At 40.9% G+C, this 20,617-nt stretch overlaps 1 protein-coding gene across 1 annotated transcript; it reads right to left on the bottom strand.

The window, feature by feature from the left end:
• Positions 1–1,414: 1,414 nt before the first annotated feature.
• LOC128098254 (uncharacterized) lies at positions 1,415–13,378 on the bottom strand. The gene is made up of 2 exons (XM_052719137.1): positions 12,045–13,378; positions 1,415–7,041 (listed from the first exon to the last, which is right to left on the bottom strand). Exon 2 carries the CDS (start codon positions 6,563–6,565, stop codon positions 2,633–2,635), a length of 3,933 nt encoding a protein of 1,310 aa, XP_052575097.1. The 5' UTR covers positions 6,566–7,041; positions 12,045–13,378; the 3' UTR covers positions 1,415–2,632.
• Positions 13,379–20,617: the final 7,239 nt, after the last annotated feature.

Genomic DNA, 20,617 nt, shown 5'->3' with positions numbered 1-20,617 from the left:
ATTCCCAGTGATTGTTTTTGAGTCTACAAAGGACGATTCAGTCTGCCAAGAAAGCTTGAGAGGGCAAGGTCAGATCTGCTGCCCTGTTCTGGACCCGCTGGGTGAACTGGAGTCCTTTGAAGAACATTATAGTCAAGATCCTGCGGACTGAATGACTAGAACATCATAAATGTGGGGAGCTCAAATGTAGCCAAGAGCCAAATGATCGTGAACTATTTTAGGCCTCTTTGAAAACTAGTGTGTGTGTGTGTGTGTGTGTGTGTGTGTGTGTGTGTGTGTAAGTGCTTTTACCTGCTGAGCCGTCTAAGCCCACCTTGCTTTTAATAGCCTTTTTGACATTTTAAAAAAAGGATTTATTAATTTTATGTAGATGAGTGCTCCGTCTGCATGTACAACTTTTTGTGAGAAGAGGGCATCAGATCCTACCATGTGGTTGCTGGGAACTGAACTCAGGACCTCTGGAAGAGCAGCCAGTGCTCTTAGCCCTAAGCCATCTCTCCAGCCCTACTTTAACTTGTAACAGTCTCCTAATTAATAAACTTCCTGAGAGGCATCATTCAGTTTAGCTTTGTCAACCCTACAGCTAAGGCGGCTGTAACATCACATCTGAAATCTATAATTTCCCCACTTTGCAGCTTTGCTGTGTGGCCCATCTACTTGATAGTCCCACAAATATAATTGGTCAACATATTGATTATTTTTTTTTGGGGGGGGGTACTGTTCTGTGACTAAAAATTTGTGTGGTTCTCTTCCAGGTAGAACCAGTCATTAAGGGTAAATTGACTCCTCCTCGTTCCTGGGCAAAGCTGTTCTTTGGGAAGCAAATATACCTAGGAGATGGCATTTTGGTGAGAGGAGTCTGTATTAACATACAAAAATGACTACAGAAACAGCCATAATCTACCTAATGTTCTCAACCAAAGGAAATCCTTGAAGGGTAGCTTTCAAAATTGTATCCTGTACCTTTCTCAGATTTCACTGTTAAGACCAAAGCTCCCTCCCAAGACTTAGCAGCCTGCACTATTTTTAAAATGAAAAAAGAGCCGGGTGGTGGTAGCTCACATTTTTAATCCCAGCACTCGGGAGGCAGAGCCAGGCGGGTCCCTGTGAGTTCGAGGCCAGCCTGGGCTGCAGAGTGAGATCCAGGACAGGCGCAAAGCTACACAGAGAAACCCTGTCTCGGAAAAAAACAAAAACAAAAAACAAAAAAAAAAAAAAGCAAAAAAAAAGTTATTTATCTTTGAATATTTAATATTTTAAGAGTGTCATGAAACACTCCTCAGTTTCACTTCCTAGTGTGGCTCCCTGCTCTGCTACGGTGGGCTTGCCTGCCCTTCACTCCAGCAGCACCACGGCCTTTGTAGCGAGCACATACCCCAGTTACGGGGGAGGAATAATCACTCTTGATTCAGACTTGGTATAACACTCATTTATTCACACAGTAAGATTACAAGCAATATTCATCCTGTCTTCCAAATGGAAGCAGGAGTACCTCTCCGGGTATACAGGTCCGGACTCGCCACGTCTGTTCCTCTGGATCTTGGGTCAGCCTTCCTCAGGTCAGCCACGTCTGCACTGGGGACAGGATCTCACGTCTCTGGCAGAGGAGAGTCGTCTCGCGCGAGGGCCTGACGAGCTCTGTTGGTCGGGTCTGAGGCTTCATCTTTTATATTCTTTCCTGGCTAGGTTTCTAGTCTTATCCCTACTTCCACACATAGCTTATAGCTTATCACTACTCCATTTGTGGTTTACTTACATCATTCTATTGCTTATCATTCCTGACCAGGGTTGTTCACCCTAGGCCTTACATGTGTTCCTTACATTCCATCCCCTGATGCCTGAAATGTCTTCAACATAAAAGGCATCACATGAGGTCGCAGCCTGGGGATTTACAATATGTTATCCTAATTTGTTAATCCTAGCATTCTTATCCTTCTCATTCTGGGTGGTTTATTTTTATGTTTTTTCTCTATATATGCATTATATAACTTCAACCAAGTGCTATAAGCTGCAAATTCTTTTAACACATCTATAACAAAATCTCTACACAATATTCTAGTACATATGCTTTGTAAATACATTGGTTCTCCTGTTTCCCACTGTGGGTCATTCAGGAAATCTTTATCAATGCTTATTATTGCTTCATCAGGATTATGTTTTAGCCATGTTCTATATGTTTCATATATTCTGTGATTACCGCGGCCCACATATGCTGCAGCTAAAGCTGCGCTTATATGTAGGGCTGCATCCATGTTATTTCTGTGTATTTTGTACATTCCATTCACTTTATATACACTAGATTGTATGGTTCCATAATATCTCATGTATCCATCTCCAATTAATCTCATATCATGTATACCTCCTTCTATTGTCAAGTGGAACGTTAAGTGCATCAAGAGCATTGGGAGGTTGTCTACCTCACCTGGTTCTGATAGGTAGAACATTGCATATTTATGGGTGCAGTATTTGCATCCCTGTATCGTTCCTGCCATAGATAATATACCTATTCTATAGAAAATATCAGACAATGGTTCCATATATTTTTGGTATGTGGTATATAGTAAATTACTCATTCCATTTTTACTAAGTAAATCGAAGCGTCTGCCTGACGGATTCCAAAGTGGGTTTCCTGTTACTTGATTCCTGTAAGACATCTTAAGCATGGAGTTATTATCAAGCATTTGATTTTTTTAGACAAACATAAAGCAATACTTATCCCTAAAATTACTAAAAACCAAAAGGTTGCTAACTTTATCCAGTGCCACCATGTGTAAATTGGTGTACATATTAGATCTAATCTGACTAGTCTGCCTAAATAATCCCAAAAGCTGCATTTCTGCATCTGTTTTGCCCAGTCTTTATGTATGTATGTATTTGTTCTTAACAGATTCACTAGATTGTGCGTTTGTGCTTGTGATGTATGTATGGCTGCATCTTGTTCTTTAATTTTGTTATGTATGGATTCCAGTTGTTTCTGATTGAAATCTGCAATGTGCTGTAACTCCATTGCTTGTTTTACAAATGTTTGGTGATGTTCTAATTCTGTTGGGTCATTAAATAAGTGTGAGCCATCAAAATAATGTTTTTCTTCTAGTGTTAATGTGGTCACTCTTTGTTTGGTTATGTTTTTACCATCATAATTAGTGAAATTCATTTGTAGGATGCTACAGTTGTGTACCATATAGCATCCTGATTCTGTAATATTGAATGTTGTGATATCATCATTCATTGTGGTTTCATTAAGATTTATGCAGCTAACTAAAGTAGGTAAATATTTAGCACATATCAAGAAAGTGTAATCTCCCGTATCTTCTAGTGACTGTGTGATAGTAGTTACTGCCAATTGACTAGTTTCAAGTGTGCTTTCTGGTAAATGTGGATAAACGTATGTATTTGCTCCTAATGATATGGAGTCTTCTAATGGTATGTACACTGGTGTGTCATTCATATTGGTCCATAAGTAATGGTCTATGGGTACTAAGTATTGGTGGTTCCATTCTGATACTCCTGTTCTTTCAGTATATAGCTGTGGTATCGCCTTGGAATGATATGCTGAAAATGAATTTTGTAAGAAGATCTGTACTAAATGTATATTGCATAATCCATCTGTGCATGAGCTTTCATATTCAGGGTTTAGTATACTTTGATATTCTCTTGTTCTTCTCCCTAACCCTGTGCTAAATAAACTATTTAATTCATTATTCATATTACTGACTTGAGTTCGATACATTTGACACATCATCATGTTATGGTTAGTATTAATAAGTTTTGCTTGATAGGAGAATTGTTCCTTATAAAGGTCTTGTGACATTTTTATCTCACCTTGCATAGTTTGTATTAGTGTATGCATGCCATCTATAGAATTTGATATAGCTGCTAAAGCTTCTGCTGTTTTCTTATTTACTTCTTGTATGTGGTATATTTCTGCCTTTATTGGTTCTATCATTGCTGCTGATACTCCTCCACCCATTATTCCACCTAAAATTGCTCCTGCCATAAAGGCTGCTACTGCCATTGCTTGTAGTGGTTTTCTTCCTACTCTTGTTGGTGATGAGTAGTCTAAATCAAATCTAAAATTCACATCACTACAATATTCTATAGGTGGTTTCAGTGCTGTCAAATCTATTGTAATTTCAATTTTTCTAATCCTAGGGTATAAAACTAATTTAGCTGGACTTTTTAGGTCTGGTATAATAGCTGGTGCCTTGACTACTGTTGGGGTTCCTTCTGGTGGTATTAGGTATCCTTTTGGAAAATGAGCTGTATATAATCCAATATTTTCTTTATTTGGTCTGGTCATATTTCCTCTAAATATAATTAATGGTGTGTTGGAATGTTCGCTGAGAAAATCCTTATTTCTTGATATCGGGAGATAATATATTTTATCCCAATATTGTGTATGTGATTTCATTGATCCTCTAGGTTTGTGTGCTACCCATTCAGCCTTATTCCATTCTTTATATTGTGGATTTGGCATTAACATGTAGAAATAATATGGGAGATTATGGTGCTGTAATTCAATTACTCTATCCATTTCATAATCCAAAGTTTGCCAAAAACTCCCTGATCTAGTTATCCCATTTTTATAATGTACCATTAGGTCATCTGGATCCATAACCTTATTGATTCTCATAGCCTTTGTCATTTGTACATATGGTGGGATATATTCTACCTCCCTTATACCTGTGAAATTGTATGCCTTTTGTTCAATTGCCCTATTAAATATGAAAATATTTTTTGCTGCTACTTCATCTGTAGTAACATTGGCACTGACTTCCCAGGGTATGGGCATGTCCAGTAAGTCTTTAGATTCGTGAAACCAGCAAATTGATATCTTACTGCCACCTAGCATGTTATGTATTTTATGTTTTGGTTCATGTATCATGCCTATGGTTAATATTGGTGTGCTGTCAAATTTTACTAGTGACATATGTTTGTTTATTATGGTAATTTTACCATATATATTCAAATTTATTATTGTGGTTGCTTTATTTGTGGTACAGTTAGTCCGTACCGCTGTATTATTTGTTTCGGTAAAGCATGATAATTTGTTTCTCAAGCTTGTGGTACCTTGTGTTAGTGATTTTGCTAAGGTTAGGTTAAAAAATCCCAAATTACTTGCTTGCGTAAAATATGTTGGATATGACTGTTGGTCATCATTAAATCTCATTATTGCCTGGACCTGTTTAGTAGCTGTTATATTTGCAGTACTGTCCACAAAAATTCCTAGCCATGGTATTTTCTGGCCTATTATATCTGTGATTGCTATTAAATCTTGTACTGACCTTGATGTTCTTCCAGTAAATAAAGGTCCTACATGTAGGTCCACTATAGTCTTTGTATTGTTGTTTTGTCTAATGTTTGTATTTGCTTCGGACATATTTATACATGCATATGCAAAAGAGTGTTTTTCCCTGTGTAATGTGGAATTTACTGTAAGTATGCAAATGTGTGTTATGGTGTCTGTGTTGCAATCATATTTAGGTTTCATTGTGTGTCTCATTGAAGCCCAAGGTTGTTGTATAATATCTGTAAGTATGATTGGGAATCTCCAATGTTCTACTCCTAATTGCAATATTTTTGTCCAGTCATCCCATTTCCATTCCTTTCCTTTTACTGATGGGTTATCTGTGCTATATAATACAGAGAAGTTACCATAGAATGGTAAATTGGGATAGTCTGCTACGCATAACCAGTTAGTATTATTTTGTCCTGGTACATCTAGCTTATGTTTTTGAATGTATCTCCATAAGTTATTGGGACATCTATTTCCCCAGGGTTTGGGTAATGGTATTATTCCAGATACTACTGGCCATGGTTTTACCATTTCACCATCATTGCATACTGTCCAATTCATAGGGTTGCATGGGTTTATAGGTGTTGTAGTTACTTTAGGTGTTGTACTAGCAGGGTAATCACCATCATAATAGTCATCATTGTAATTATACACTTGTTCTTCCCACCTTTCTGATGTCTTATTATACAGCATACCTATCTCCTCCATTTGTTGTGCTATTACTGGTGCGAAATATTGTCTCACAAAGGAGCTATTCATGCCTAGTTCGCAGTCAAATTCTGGTTCTGTCTCTATTCCCATTGTATTGGTCCTATAGTGTGAGTTTACCCTTAATGTGTTTGTTCTGATATGTGAATTCTTTGTCCAATACATGTTGTATATGGCTGCGTGATTGGTAATGTTGGTCCATAATTCATTGTAATGGCATTTTAACGGGTTCTGCTCATGTATGTTGGTGTTAACATCATCCCCTGATTCTAACATATATTCTTTGTTTGGATGGTATATGCTAAGTGCCATTCTATATTGATCGCAACCCTTATACCAGGCATATGTTAAACATGCTGCATATTTTTGCCAAAAACTGTGTGTTTTTCCTATGTAATGTGTAAATCTTCTCTCTGCTGACCAATATAGCGGTAATTTGCCTTCTAGATCATAAATTGTTGGTGTAGCAACGGTATTCTGTTTCCTAGTGCCCACTTGTATAACATGTGGTGTGGTGGTGGGTCTGTTTGTTGTGGGTGTACTGTCCAATAGGGCTGGCATTGGTATGCTGTTATTGCCATCACATCTGCTAACCTGAGACAGAAAAATGAGCACACAAAGGCTCCAATAGCATATAGCTTGCTTGCCTTCAATGTGCACATCACCTTTGCTATTCTTATTGCCTCCTGTGCAGATAGTGTATCCAGCATACCGTGAAGTTGGCTGTTCTGGATGCTGCAGAAGCGTATCCAGGATTGGTATTGTTGACTATGTTGTATGAGTAGCTTCTTTGGTAAATGATGTTACAGAAGGGAAAAACAAATTCTAAGATTGGCAGTACTATGTATACTGCAATAGCTATTAGCCAAATCGTCAGGAGGGTTGCCCTTATGAATATCACCTCCCTGACACACATTTATGCTATATCCTCCAGCCTGACTAATTTCAAGTCCTTTTTACCTTGAGTTATCCACACGTTGTTTCCTGTTCCTGGTGCTATTATTTCTGCTGGGGATAATTTGTTATTCTTCCGGTTCCTGTAAAGGCAATTAGGATTCCTTATTACTTCTCTATCTATAACTGTAGGGTAATCTATTGTGTGTTGTTTTTGTATAGCTTCTTCTATTGGTGACTTCCTATTTATTCTGGGTCTGGTATTCAATTCATAAGTTGCTATTTTTATTGCTAATGACAGTGGTATTCCCTTATGCATCTCTAGCTGTTTTTTAATCATTCCGTTCCATCTTTCTATTGCTCCAGCTGCTGTCGGTGTATAGGCTCTATGGAAGTCCCATTGAATGTTTAAGTTTCTAGCCATTCTTTGTGTTTTGGCTCCTGTGAAATGAGTTCCTTGGTCTGATTGTATTATATCAGGTATTCCATATGCTGCACACCATCCCCAGACTGTAAGTATTGTTGTGTTTTGGTCTGGGTGTGTGCTTTCTCGGGCCATCCCGAGACCTGTTGTTATGTCTACTAGGGTGCAGCAATATTTTCCCTTGAAGCTGTTTAACGGTCCTATGAAGTCTATTTGTAGGATTCTATTAAAATCCATTCGGTGTCCTATTATCCCTTGGTAATTGTGTGTTAATCTTGTAATAGCCTTTGGGCAATTGTTGCAACTATTGATTGCTTTCCTTATTGTCTGCCATGTTATCTTAAGATTTCTTTTATCGAACCAACTTTTTAGTGCATGTGTACCTATATGTCCTAACTGCTCATGGATTTTCAGTATCTCTTCTGTACTTATAGGTATGTCCTTAGTTGATGGTCTTACCTGTATCCATTCTCTCTGTATTTTACCTTTTCCTGTTTCTGGATTAATGTTTGCCTTCCATGTACCTTTTAACTTTATACTTAACGCTGAAGCTAGTTTGTCTACTACTTCATTGTTTTTACTTGTCTCATCCTGTTTCTTGGTATGTGCATCTACATGGTATACTATGATTTTGATTAGTCTGCTTGCTGCATCCAATTCCTGCCATGCTGCCTTTGACCATATGTCTTTACCATTAATTTTCCATCCATTATTTCTCCATTTACCTGACCATACTGCTATGCCATTTGCCACACACCATGAATCGGTGTATAAATAAATTTGTTTATAATTGTCCTTTATAGTTTGTCTTATCGCCAATAGTGCGGCTATAACTTCTGCATGTTGGGCTGATTTATCAGTGCCCTGGTCTGTAATGACCATTCCATCCCCAGGTCTATAAGCGGCTGCTCTCCATCTCACTTTGTTGTTCACCGTGGTTGCTGATCCATCGGTGAACCAGGCATTAACCAGAGAGGGATCGTACTCTCTAGTCCCCCAATGGCCCATTGGTACCTGTTTCTGGGGAGGGGTTGAGGTTGGGAAAATGTATCCCTCTGGAGTCATGGGCCTGTCGGACTGAAGTATCGACTCCGATACCGCTGGTACCGACCCCTTTGCTGACAGAGGTGTTGATCGAAGGAACTCCTGAAGGTACCATTTCCATTGAAGTACCTTTCCTTCCATGGGTAGTCCAGCCCATGCCTCTCCTGGTGCCTTTACCCAGTCCAAAATGGGTATATGTGATCGGAGAGTCACATGGTTCTCTTTGAGCAGTGAGTGGATTGTCCTGAATGCCTCGTAGGCTGTCCATATGGTTCTTTCGAACAGCGAATATTTGTTCTCTGACCATGGGAATTTCTTGCAGTAGAAGCCTATTGGCGTTTCCCTGTCTTTATTTTTTGAAAATATATTCCAATTACCATAACCCTGCATATACAAGATGTCCACAAATACGTGGTCACCGGGCTGTATATAATATAGGTGGCTATACTGGTTTATATATTCCAGTACCAATTTAACGGCATTTTCGCAGTTTTGGTCCCATTCAAAATCCTGTGCTTTCTTTGTTATTTTATATAAAGGCTGTAATATGATCTGTAAGTATGGAATATGTTGCCTCCAATATGCAAATAGGCCAATTAGATGTTGTACCTCAGTTTTATTCTGGGGTCGCTTAATTTGTTTTAATTTATCTATTATTGTTTCGGGTATTGTTGGTCCTTCTGTAGTCCAATGTACCCCTAAGAATTTTACTTCTGTTCCTGCTTTATTTACTTTTTCTAGGTTTATAGTCCATCCTTCATTTCTTAAATGTTGAATTAGTTTCTCTAATGTACTTTGTACTTTTTCAATGGCTTGTCCTACTATCATTATATCATCTACATAGGTGTATATGTTACAGTCTGATTGTGGTTCGAAGTTCTTTAATGTAGTTGTTAAGGTGTTGTGTGCAATAATAGGACTGTTCAAATACCCTTGAGGGAGTCTCAAGAATTGATATTGCTGTCCTTGCCATGTAAATGTAGTAAGTTCCCTAGATGTTGGGTGTAATGGGATTCCAAAGAACATATCACTTAAGTCTATAGTTGCCATTGCCTTTGGAGCCGAATTTTTAATTCTAAGAAAGATGTCTTCCACATCGGGAAGTTGTCCTGGAAGTTTGGGTGTTTTTTCATTTATTCTCCTGAAGTCAACTGTAAATCTCCATTTGCCATTAGGTTTCAGCACCGGCCATACTGGGCTGTTATAATTGAATGATTGAGATTTCTCTATAATGCCTTCTTTTAGCAAAGTTTGTATAGTCTCTGTTATTTCCTTAATACCTCCTTTGATAGGGTATTGTGCCGTGAAGGTCGGGGGTGTGTGTGGTAATTTAATAGGTTGTATTTTTACTTCTGCTAGATTACATCTGACCTTAGCTATTCTCTTATTATTTAGAAAGTCTGGGAATAATTTTCTTATTTCTTTAATGCCTAGGATATTACAGGGTGCATTGAAGCTAGCTGCTTCAATCTCATATTCCTTATTATATAATTTGAGTCTTAATTTTATTACTGGTACTTCTGTTTCTGCTGCTACTCCCTGTATTATAATCCTTTTATCAGTTTTAAAATGTTCTGTAAATTCCGTTATTATACTAATTTCAGAACCTGTATCTATTAGCCATTTTACTATTCTCGGCCCTTTGTTAGTTATTATAGGTATAGCTACGAATGGTCTACCAGCCGGGTTGATCAAGTCCGTCTTGGTATGTAGCGTCTGGGGGGTCCTGCTCTTGGGGGCCTGTGATTGTTCTGATTGAAAAATTTTGGTCTGAAATTTGGTTTGAAATTTCGATTGCCTAAAAAAGGTTTTGGTTGGCATGTCTGTCTCCATGGGTTGCTCTGTGTCTCTCTCCATGGGATATTTTTCCTTCCTGTCAACCTTCTAATTGGGTTCCATGGTTTATTTGCATTCTGTCTTATGGGCATTTGATTAGCTTTCCCAAATGGTCTTATGTTCGAAAACCGCGGTGTAAATTTCTTCTTGTCCTGTTTCTTATTAACATTGAATGATACTACCTTGTCTATGTCCATTTCCCTGTAAGATTTAAAGAATTCCATGGCATCTGAGATGGTTTGACATGCCTGCAGGGGTCCAGCTAGGCTCATTTTAAGGTGTGCTGGAGCTCCTTTAATAATGATCTTTTTAAATTGTGGTGTAAAAGGTGCGGCTTGAGGTGTGGGTACCTGGTTGTATATGAAATACAATATGCCTAATTTTCTACATTGTTTTATGGCTTGTGCATATGTTGTCCACTGTGCTGCTGATTCAAATTGAGTGAGGTCTAATGTTGGAAATGCAAATCTCCAAGCTGCAGTAATCCAATCTAATAGTGGATGTGTATCGCCTTTTGATGTCTCAATTACATGCTCTAGAGCTTCTGATACTGAGGGGTTCTCTACTATGTTTCTGATCTTTCTCATTTCTAGATCAGTTAACATGACTGTGTCAGCTCCCTTTTCCCACAGTCGGCACATATATTCTGCGTCTTTCTGTCCATTTTGGGCATAATCTTTCCGTAATTCTGAGATCTCCTGAGGAGTATATGGCCTGATTTCCTCAAACTTCGTTCCCATTTCAAATTTGGGACGATTACTACCTCCTCCAGTGCTGAAGGGGTTCAGAGCTGATATAGTACTTCTAATAGGAGTTCTCTTACTTTGGGTAGAGACAGGAAATGATGGTACGGTGTTACATCCATTCCATCCAGGAGTAGCGCTACGCTCCTGTTCCTTCCTCACTATGTTTAAGGCTAGCCTTTTGCCCATTAATCTGTCCTTATCAATATCCTGCACCGTTTTCATAAGCAGTGCGGTAGTTTGTGCCTTGCTACATCCCTCTAATTCTTGTTCTACCACATCCGGATTTGTTAATGTGTTAGTTACATTTACTGATTTCATGCCGGCCTTATTTTTAACCTTGGAGGCTACTTTTCCCCACTGTTCTTCAACCTCATCTTGGTATTCTCTACCTGTCACTGGGGAGATGTTAGTCTTCTTAAATTTCTTAATTAATCTATTCATTGTAAGTGGTATACCAAGCCGTACAAAAATTTAATTAATTTTTTCCTACGGTACCACTCCCAGTCACTAATTCGTTTAGACTGATTCAAAGAATCAGTTATCAATTTTTCAAATTTCAAATCCGCAATCCTTTCTATCCTTTTGGCCAGCCAGCGCCTCATTTAGCTCTTTCCCAGCACCTTCCGCTCTTCCCCAGGGGTCTGGGTTGGCATCAAGGTGTCCGGTATTCTTTCGGTACTCCGCACCCTTAGGGAGGGTGGTGTTTCCCGTCTGCTTCTGATACTCTCTCTCCTACCAGTTCTTCCTCCTTGGACCTTCAGATTTTCTTTAGGTCCTCAGAGTTGACTTCGAGGAGTTGATTTCTCAGAGCGGCTTTGAGGTCACTTGCTAGTTTATTTGGTTTCCTGTAATTTGTTACTCCACCAGAGTAATAGCCAATTCTTTTGTATTACTTATTTTACATTCCTCAGTGCTCAGTGGTCAAGGAGGCTTTAAGCCCAAAATCCTGCCGACTACGCCAACTGTAGCGAGCACATACCCCAGTTACGGGGGAGGAATAATCACTCTTGATTCAGACTTGGTATAACACTCATTTATTCACACAGTAAGATTACAAGCAATATTCATCCTGTCTTCCAAATGGAAGCAGGAGTACCTCTCCGGGTATACAGGTCCGGACTCGCCACGTCTGTTCCTCTGGATCTTGGGTCAGCCTTCCTCAGGTCAGCCACGTCTGCACTGGGGACAGGATCTCACGTCTCTGGCAGAGGAGAGTCGTCTCGCGCGAGGGCCTGACGAGCTCTGTTGGTCGGGTCTGAGGCTTCATCTTTTATATTCTTTCCTGGCTAGGTTTCTAGTCTTATCCCTACTTCCACACATAGCTTATAGCTTATCACTACTCCATTTGTGGTTTACTTACATCATTCTATTGCTTATCATTCCTGACCAGGGTTGTTCACCCTAGGCCTTACATGTGTTCCTTACAGCCTTAAAGCACAGACTTTGCAAGTGACCCTAAATGACTAGCTCCAGAGAACAGTGGGCAGAGGGAAAGCTGGGCTTAGAGAGGAACTGCAACGGTTTAAAAAGAGCTCCAGGCCACACCTTTCATACGAGTGCTGGCCTACAATAGCAAGTTTGAGTGAAACCTTGTAGGGTTTTTAATTTTTTTTTTTTTTAAGATGAAACAAAAAAATCAGAGCTGGGTATGGTAATATACACATGAATCCCAGTACTCACAAAATTGAGACAGGAGGATTATTTTGAGTTGAGGACAATCTATGCTACATAGTAAGACTACTTAAAATCAAAAAACAGAAAAAGGGTTAGGTGTATGGCTGTTGTCCAATCTCAGCCTCCAGAGTGTTGGGATTACAAGCACTCCAGGTTTTTCCTTACAAATTCTAATGGAGATACATTTCTGAGCTAAAGTGCCCAGCAGGGCTTCTTTGAGTCTTGAAATAACTAGAGTCAGGTGGTGATGTCACTGGGCCAGTTAAAAGAGGGTGTGTGTAGGAAAGAGTAATTACTCTAGAAGAAAAGTAGGATGTTGGAGCACAATTGAATCTAGCTGGAATTTTGTATAGTAATTTTCTTGGTGAATTTGTATAGAAGGTTTCAGATATCATGCATAGTTCACATGTAACTGCTGCATACCTTATGAGTTACTTGATTTGGTAAGTGAATGCCCTTGAGGAAATAAATGTTCTATGGTAGTCATGAATAGAGATAACATTTTATATCAATCTGAAATTATAAATTATAATATCTTCTATGGCAACCTCATTGATGGTTTTATTTATTTAACCATGTATGTGGGACCAGTGAGATGACTCAGGGGTGAAAATGCTGTCTACCGACATGGATGTGACATAGGGTCACTTATGGAGCCCATCCTGTGTAGGAGAGAGCAGACTTCCTCAAATTCTCCTTTGCTGTCTGTGCTTGACTTGTGTCGTGTACACACACAAAGTGAATGTAAAGTAAATGTAAAACAAAATTTTTCTTTTTTCTTTTGGTTTTTCTTTTTTTTTTTTTTTTTTTTGGTTTTTTTGAGACAGGGTTTCTCTGTGTAAGTTTTGCACCTTTCCTGGGTCTTGCTCTGTAGACCAGGCTGGCCTCGAACTCACAGAGATCCACCTGCCTGAGTGCTGGGATTAAAAGCGTCTACTACCACGTCCTGGCTTGCTTGCTCATTTATTTATTTGTTTGTTTGTTTATTGTGGTGATTTGAACCCAGGGCCTGGTGAACACTAAGCAAGCTCCCTCAGTCTCTTTTAGGCTTATTTTGAAGAGGAAGACTGGGTTTCTGAGCGGTTTCTCAAGGTCATGAAGACAGCCAACACCCAAGACTGGATTCACACAGTGCTCTGCAACTCCAGCTTTGGCTTTGTTCCCAAGGCTAAGGGCAAATAACCATTCACATTTAACAAAGTCTATTGTCAGCAAACAATGCAGTCTTGTTCTGGGGCAACGGTATGGACTGACCTGGAGCAGAAGGAACTGCCTAGCCCCTGAAGCTCTACCACAAAACCCACAAAACTATCTCTAAAGTCTTAAAACACTTTCTGCTAATCTAACCTACATTATATCCCATGGATTCCAGATATGCAGATGGACAGTGTAGTTCAGCCTCGGATGGGTAGATCTGAACTGAATGTGTAAGGACTTCCTTGTCCTGTAGTTGTCTCCTAAACAGTTCAGTGTAGCAATTACACAGCATTCATACTGTATCAAGAATTACACACCAAGGTGGCGCACACCTTTAATCCCAGCACTCAGTAGGCAGAGGCAGGTGGATCTCTGTGAGTTCCAGGCCAGCCTGGTCTACAGAGTGAGTTCCAGGACAGGCTATAAAATTACACAGAGAAACCCTGTCTTGACAAACAAATGAACAAACAAACAATTACAAAGGAGGCAATTTCAAGTATACAGAAGGATGCGTGTGTCCTATATACAAATACTATTTTAGGACTGGGTGGCAGAGGCAGGTGGATCTCTGAGTTCTAGGACAGCCAGGGCTACACAGTTAGACCTTGTCTCAAAAACAAAGCAAACAAAAGTATTATTTTAAGGGACTTTAATGTCCATGGGTTTTGGTATCCATGGGTACCAAATGTCCATTATTGGTGGACATTATTGTTACTTTAAAAATATTTTATCATTATTATGGGTGTTTTGGCTACATGTATGTGTTGTACGAATTCCTAAAAGTCTTATAATAAAAAACCTGGAGCCAGATATTGGGGTAAATGTTGAAAGATCAGAGAGACAAAGGAACAAGCCACAGCTACTTCTCAGCTCGCCACCTCCACAAATCCTCTGCCTGAATGTCTCTGAGTCCTCAGCTGAAAGGAGTCCAGTTGAAAAGGGCTCTCAGCTGAAAAGCTTTAGTTCCTGTCTCCTCACACCTTATACGCCTTTCTCCCCCCAGCCATACCACTTCCTTCCTAGTGCTGGGATCAAAGGCGTGCGTGCTTCCCAAAAACTGGTAGCAAAGGCATGAGATCTCAAGTGCTGGGATCAAAGGCGTGCGTGCTTCCCAAAAACTGGTAGCAAAGGCATGAGATCTCAAGTGCTGGGATTAAAGGCCTGTGACTCCCAAGTACTGGGATTAAAGGTGTGTGCCACCACTGCCTGGCTCTGTTTTCTCCTAGGCTGAATCAATCTCACATACTCCAGGGTGGCTTTGAACTCACAGAGACATTCTCTGTCTACCAGTGCTAGGATTAAAGGTGCGTGCCACCACTGCCTGACCTCTATGTTTAATCTAGTGGCTTGTTCTGCTCTCTGGTCTTCAGGCAAATTTTATTAGGGTACACAAAATATCACCACATGTATGTATATGCACCACATGGGTGCACATTGACGCCGGAAGAGGGTGTTTATAGCAGACTTTCTTTTAGGCCACCAACCAGCTCCCAAACACATGACATAGAGACTTATTAGTTATGAATGCTCTGCCTTATCTTAGCTCTTAGTTTAATTGGTTTCTCTTTATCCGTGTTTTGCCTTGGGGCTCGCTCACTTTCTCTCTCTCTCTCTCTCTCTCTCTCTCTCTCTCTCTCTCTCTCTCTCTCTTGTCTGTCTGTCTGTCATATTTTACTGCTTCTAGTGTCTGTCTGTCTGACAGCTGCCTAGCTTCTGGTTCCTGGCCCTGAGCGTATCTCTCTCTTCTTCTCTGAGCCTAGATTCTTCCTCCTACTTATTCTCTCTGCCCTTCAGCCCCGCCTGTCCCTCTCCTGCCTAGCTATTGGCCATTTAGCTCTTTATTAGACCACTCAGGTGCCTCAGGCAGGCAAGGTGCAACAGCAACACATCTTTACATAATTAAACAAATGCAGCATAAACAAATGTAACACATCTTTACATCATTAATACAGCATAAATAAATGTAACACCTAGTTACATTTGCCTAGTTAAAGTAGTATTTCACAACAGGTGTTGGATATTCTGTAACTGTAGTTACAGATGATTGTGAGCCATCATTATGGTACTGTGAATTGAACCTGAGTCCTCTGGAAGAGCAACCAGTGTTCTTAACTGCTGGGCCATCTCTTCTGGCCTTTTTTGTTTGTTTGTTCCTTGAGACAAGGTCCATTTTTGTAGCCCTGGCTAGCCTGGAACTCACTATGTAGACAACAGGCTAGGCTCAAACTCACAGAGATCCACCTGCCTCTGCCTCTGGAGTGCTGTCATCAAAGGGATGCACCACCATACCCATTGGTGGGCATATCACCAGATATTAAGAGACAACTGTAGCTGGCGGTAGTGGTTGCATGTCTTTAACCCCAACACTTGGGAGGCAGAGGCAGGTGGATTTCTGAGTTTGAGGACAGCCTGATCTGCAGAGAGAGTTCCAGGACAGCCAGGGCTACAGAGAAAACCTTGTTTTAAAAAAACTGTATATAAATGTACAAACACACAGAAAGACAGACAGAGAGACAGAGAGGGGGGGAGGGAGAACTCTAAGCCCTGGTGGTTCTGTGGTATAATTCTTACCTCCTTCTTATCAGTTGTACAGTTGAGCCCCTTCTGGGAGCATTTCACACCTTCTGCTCCACCTTGCTATCCTCCAGCACTGCCAACCCACTTCCTTCCACAGAACAACTTCACATTTGCATCCTTCCACTAGACAAGGTCTCAAGGAATATGTAGCACATCAGAGCCAGCGGTGATGGCAGAGGGGGACTGGCCCCAAGCTTGAGGCTCCACCCTAAGTTGAAAGGGTTTTGTTTCTTTGTGTATCCCTCCTTTCTTCAATTCACTAGGGCAGCTTTCTTTTCTTTTGCACACAGCTTCATGTTTTAATGAACTGTAAAGTTAATTAAAATCTATTGCTCCTTTCCCCCGAGCTGCCCCATTCACAGGTTACAGTAAGGTTTATGATTAAAAGGTACTTGTCAAGAAAATACCAAGCATAGACTAGTGATTAAATCAGGTGCACAGATTTTCAAACAAGCTTTTGATCAATCATGTTTTTTTCTTTTTTTTTTTTTTTTTTAAAGAACTTCATGTGACGTTTAACTTGCTATTTAGTGAGGATGACCATGAACTTCTAATCCTGCCTCCACTTGCTGAGTGCTAGAATTAGAGACATGCACCACCATGCCCAGTCTATGTGGTGCTGGGGAATGAACCCTGGGCATCACAGATGCTAAACAAGTGCTCTACTATAAAACAAAATTGCCAGCCCAATAAAAGGTTTAATTTGGGACAACTTAACATGTTGGAAAACAGGAGTCCAACACCTGGGCTGGGCTGTGACTAGGAGGTTTAGGTCTTTTCTGCCTTCCTTCGTTCTTTTTTTTTTAAATTAAAAATGCATTTATTATTTTGTTTGTTTTGAGATAAAATCTCACTAAGTATTAACTGACTGGCCTGGAACTTGCTATGTAGAACTAGCTAGCCTCAAACTCTGTATGATCCTCCTGCGTCTTTCCCTAGCTCCAGGGGATCTGATGTCCTCTTCTGGCCTCCATGGGCACCTGTACACACATGGACACCCCCCCCCCCCCCCCCCGCCCCCTACAGACCTTGTTAAAAAATCCACAAAACAACAAAACCCTTTCCTTGTTCCATCACTTTCTAGAGTTATTGGCTGTCCTGGGCACAGCAGAACCTCACACAGGGCTGACCTGGGACATCCCACCAAGCAAGTTCCACCAACAAGTGGCCACCCACTGGTGCAGACCCTGTGAGGTATTAGGGGTTAGATGGTAAGGAAGAAGGGATGAGCAGACAAAGAACCATGGGCTCAAGGTCCAGGCTATCAAGGACACGTGAAGGACAAAACAGACATCTGAAGCGACTTTAGGAGGGACAGCTGCTCTCAATATGGAGCTGATGACAGTTTCAGTTCCCAAAAATATTTCATAAATGGAATCCGTTTTTGGCTGGTGAGTTGCCTTAGTTGGTAAAAATGCTTGCTGCACAGCCCCAGTAACTGGAGTCTGATTCCTGGAGTCCATGTGAATGTGGATGGAGAGAGGTGATTCCACCAAGTTGTCCTCTAACCTCCTTGTCCACACTTGGGCTGCATCTGTATGTCATGAACACACCATCTAAATAAATACAATTTCAAAAATCACTTGTTTTCTTTTTATTTTTCGAGACAGGGTTTCTCTGTGTAGCACTGACTGTCCTGGAACTCGCTCTGTAGACCAGGCTGGCCTGGAACTCACAGAGATCCACCTGCCTCTGCCTCCTGAGTGCTGGGATTAAAGGCGTGCGCCATCGCTGTCCCACTGGTTCTCTAATGCGTCATTGCTGCAAAACACAGTGCTTGCTCCAGAGGGACTAAGTTTGTTTTGAGCGTGACCAGGGAATATGGATTCAAGTTGTTCTGCACGGTCCTTTCCACCATGGAAGCAGTTATATAATAATTTTATAGTCCCAGAAGGGAGTATACATCATTGCATTTATCCAATCAGGAAAGCTCTGTTGTAGGTCTTAGATGCTATCAAACAGCATTCTTAGCTCTTGGCTTGGGTGAAGCCAGTGGGCCTGTTAGTAGGTTACTGCACTCCAGAGACTTATTTGATTGTTAATGTGATGTTAGGTCAGATAGAGAGGTAGGTGATACACGTCTACTAAGGGAATTAAAAAGCTTGGCATGGTAGCTCACATAAGAGGCTGAGGCAGAAGGATTGCCATGAATTCCAGGTCAACCTGGGGTACACAGAGTTCCACACCTGGAGTATAGTGTGAAACCCTGTCTCAAACAAAACAAAACAAAACAAAAAAACACTAAACGAAGGCTGGAGAAATGGCTCAGTGGTTAAGTGTAGCTGGAGTTTTCCTGCCTGGCCCACAGTCAGGACAAATCTCTCTCACCTGCCAGCCCCTCAGCCGCTCAAACCCAACCAAGTAAACACAGAGACTTATATTGGTTACAAACTGTATGGCCGTGGCAGGCTTCTTGCTAACTGTTCTTACAGCTTAAATTAATCCATTTCCATTAATCTATACCTTGCCACATGGCTCGTGGCTTACCGGTATCTTCACATTCTGTTTCTCATCGTGGTGGCTGGCAGCGTCTCTCTGACTCAGCCTTCCACTTCCCAGCTTTATTCTCCTCCTTGTCCCGCCTACTCTTCCTGCCTAGCCAATGGCCAATCAGTGTTTTATTTATTAACTAATTAGCAACACATTTGCCATACAGAACATTCCACAGCACTTCCCCCATTTTTCTTTTTCAAAAAGGAAGGTTTTAACCTTAACAAAGTAAAATTACATATAATTTGGGAATTTGGGCGTAGCTTCTCTTACTACTTCCTGCTGGAGGGGGGCACTGTATCTTATGGGGAAACAAAGAAAATTTTAGGATTATGGAATAGTCCATGAGGCTGTATTGTCTGAGCCAGATGCCTTCAAACCGTTCTGGATGTTGGATCATCTGGGCCATGGTGTCATCAAAGACCTTTCAGGGGGTCTTGGCTGGTCAAACCTGATGTATCTTAATCTTGAACAAATCCATAGCCTCTGGCTTTCTGTGGAAACAAAAGCAGAGTCTCCTTTCCAAAGCAACATATCCTTATATCCAAATTTTGAAGTCAAGGTACCTTTAAAATATACATATTGGTTTAACTCAGCTTCCTTTACAATCAAATATCTCTCTGCAGTTAAGAATCCCAAAGACAACACAATCCAGATTCTCTGTGTAATATTCATCTTTACGTGGCTTATTTTCTATATTAATTTTACTGTCTCTTTAAAGACTTTATTTTTAAAAACTATGTATTTGTTTCTATAACTGTATATATCACCTTTTTTGTCTCTTTCAAGCCTACATATATTTTACATAAATTTTAAACTATTACATCTGAATCTGTCTTACTGTGAATCCATCACTTTAAACTGCAGCAGCTGTGGCTGCTGGCTCCGCCCACCTCAGCTTCCCAACATGGTGGTTTTCCACCAGCTCTGGGAGCTATCATGGGTCTATGCTTCTATCCAAGCAGCGTGCAGTCCAGAAACCTCCCTCCTTGTCCTGCACCTGCAAATTCTAAATCCACCATGCAGCTTAATGTGCCACTTGCAGAGGCCTCATTCAAGCCATACTGCAGGTCAAGGGCACACGCTAGGAACCCACCAGTAGCTCAAACCGGCAGCTGCCGCTCATCTGAGAGAGACAACCAGGAACTGTCCTTAGCTCCGTTTCAGAATCCCTTCTCAGTTTTTAGGTGGAAACTCCTGCCACCACGTTGGACGCCATTTTTAGCTTGAGTTTTCCTGCCTGGCCCACAGTCAGGATAAATCTCTCTCACTTGCCAGCCCCACAGCCGCTCAAACCCAACCAAGTAAACACAGAGACTTATATTGGTTACAAACTGTATGGCCGTGGCAGGCTTCTTGCTAACTGTTCTTACAGCTTAAATTAATCCATTTCCACCCTATACCTTGCCACATGGCTCGTGGCTTACCGGTATCTTCACATTCTGTTTCTCATCGTGGTGGCTGGCAGCGTCTCTCTGACTCAGCCTTCCACTTCCCAGCTTTATTCTCCTCCTTGTCCCGCCTACTCTTCCTGCCTAGCCAATGGCCAATCAGTGTTTTATTTATTAACTAATTAGCAACACATTTGCCATACAGAACATTCCACAGCAGTTAAGAGTGTGTGCTGCTCTTCCAGAGGCCCCTTGTTCAATTTCAATCTCCCAGGTGAGGCAGCTCACAATTGACTGTGACTTCAGTTTCAGGGGACTCTAGTTTCCTTGCACACCTGCA

This window comes from Peromyscus californicus, unplaced genomic scaffold, assembly GCF_007827085.1.
Source record: "Peromyscus californicus insignis strain IS unplaced genomic scaffold, ASM782708v3 Scaffold_11__1_contigs__length_118956290, whole genome shotgun sequence".
NCBI classification, from domain to species: Eukaryota; Metazoa; Chordata; class Mammalia; order Rodentia; family Cricetidae; genus Peromyscus; species Peromyscus californicus.
This window is presented reverse-complemented; position numbering and strand designations above follow the sequence as displayed.

Excerpts from the sequence above, each read along its gene's own strand:
- LOC128098254 (XM_052719137.1), bottom strand. The coding sequence starts at position 6,565 with ATGCCAGCCCTATTGGACAGTACACCCACAACAAACAGACCCACCACC.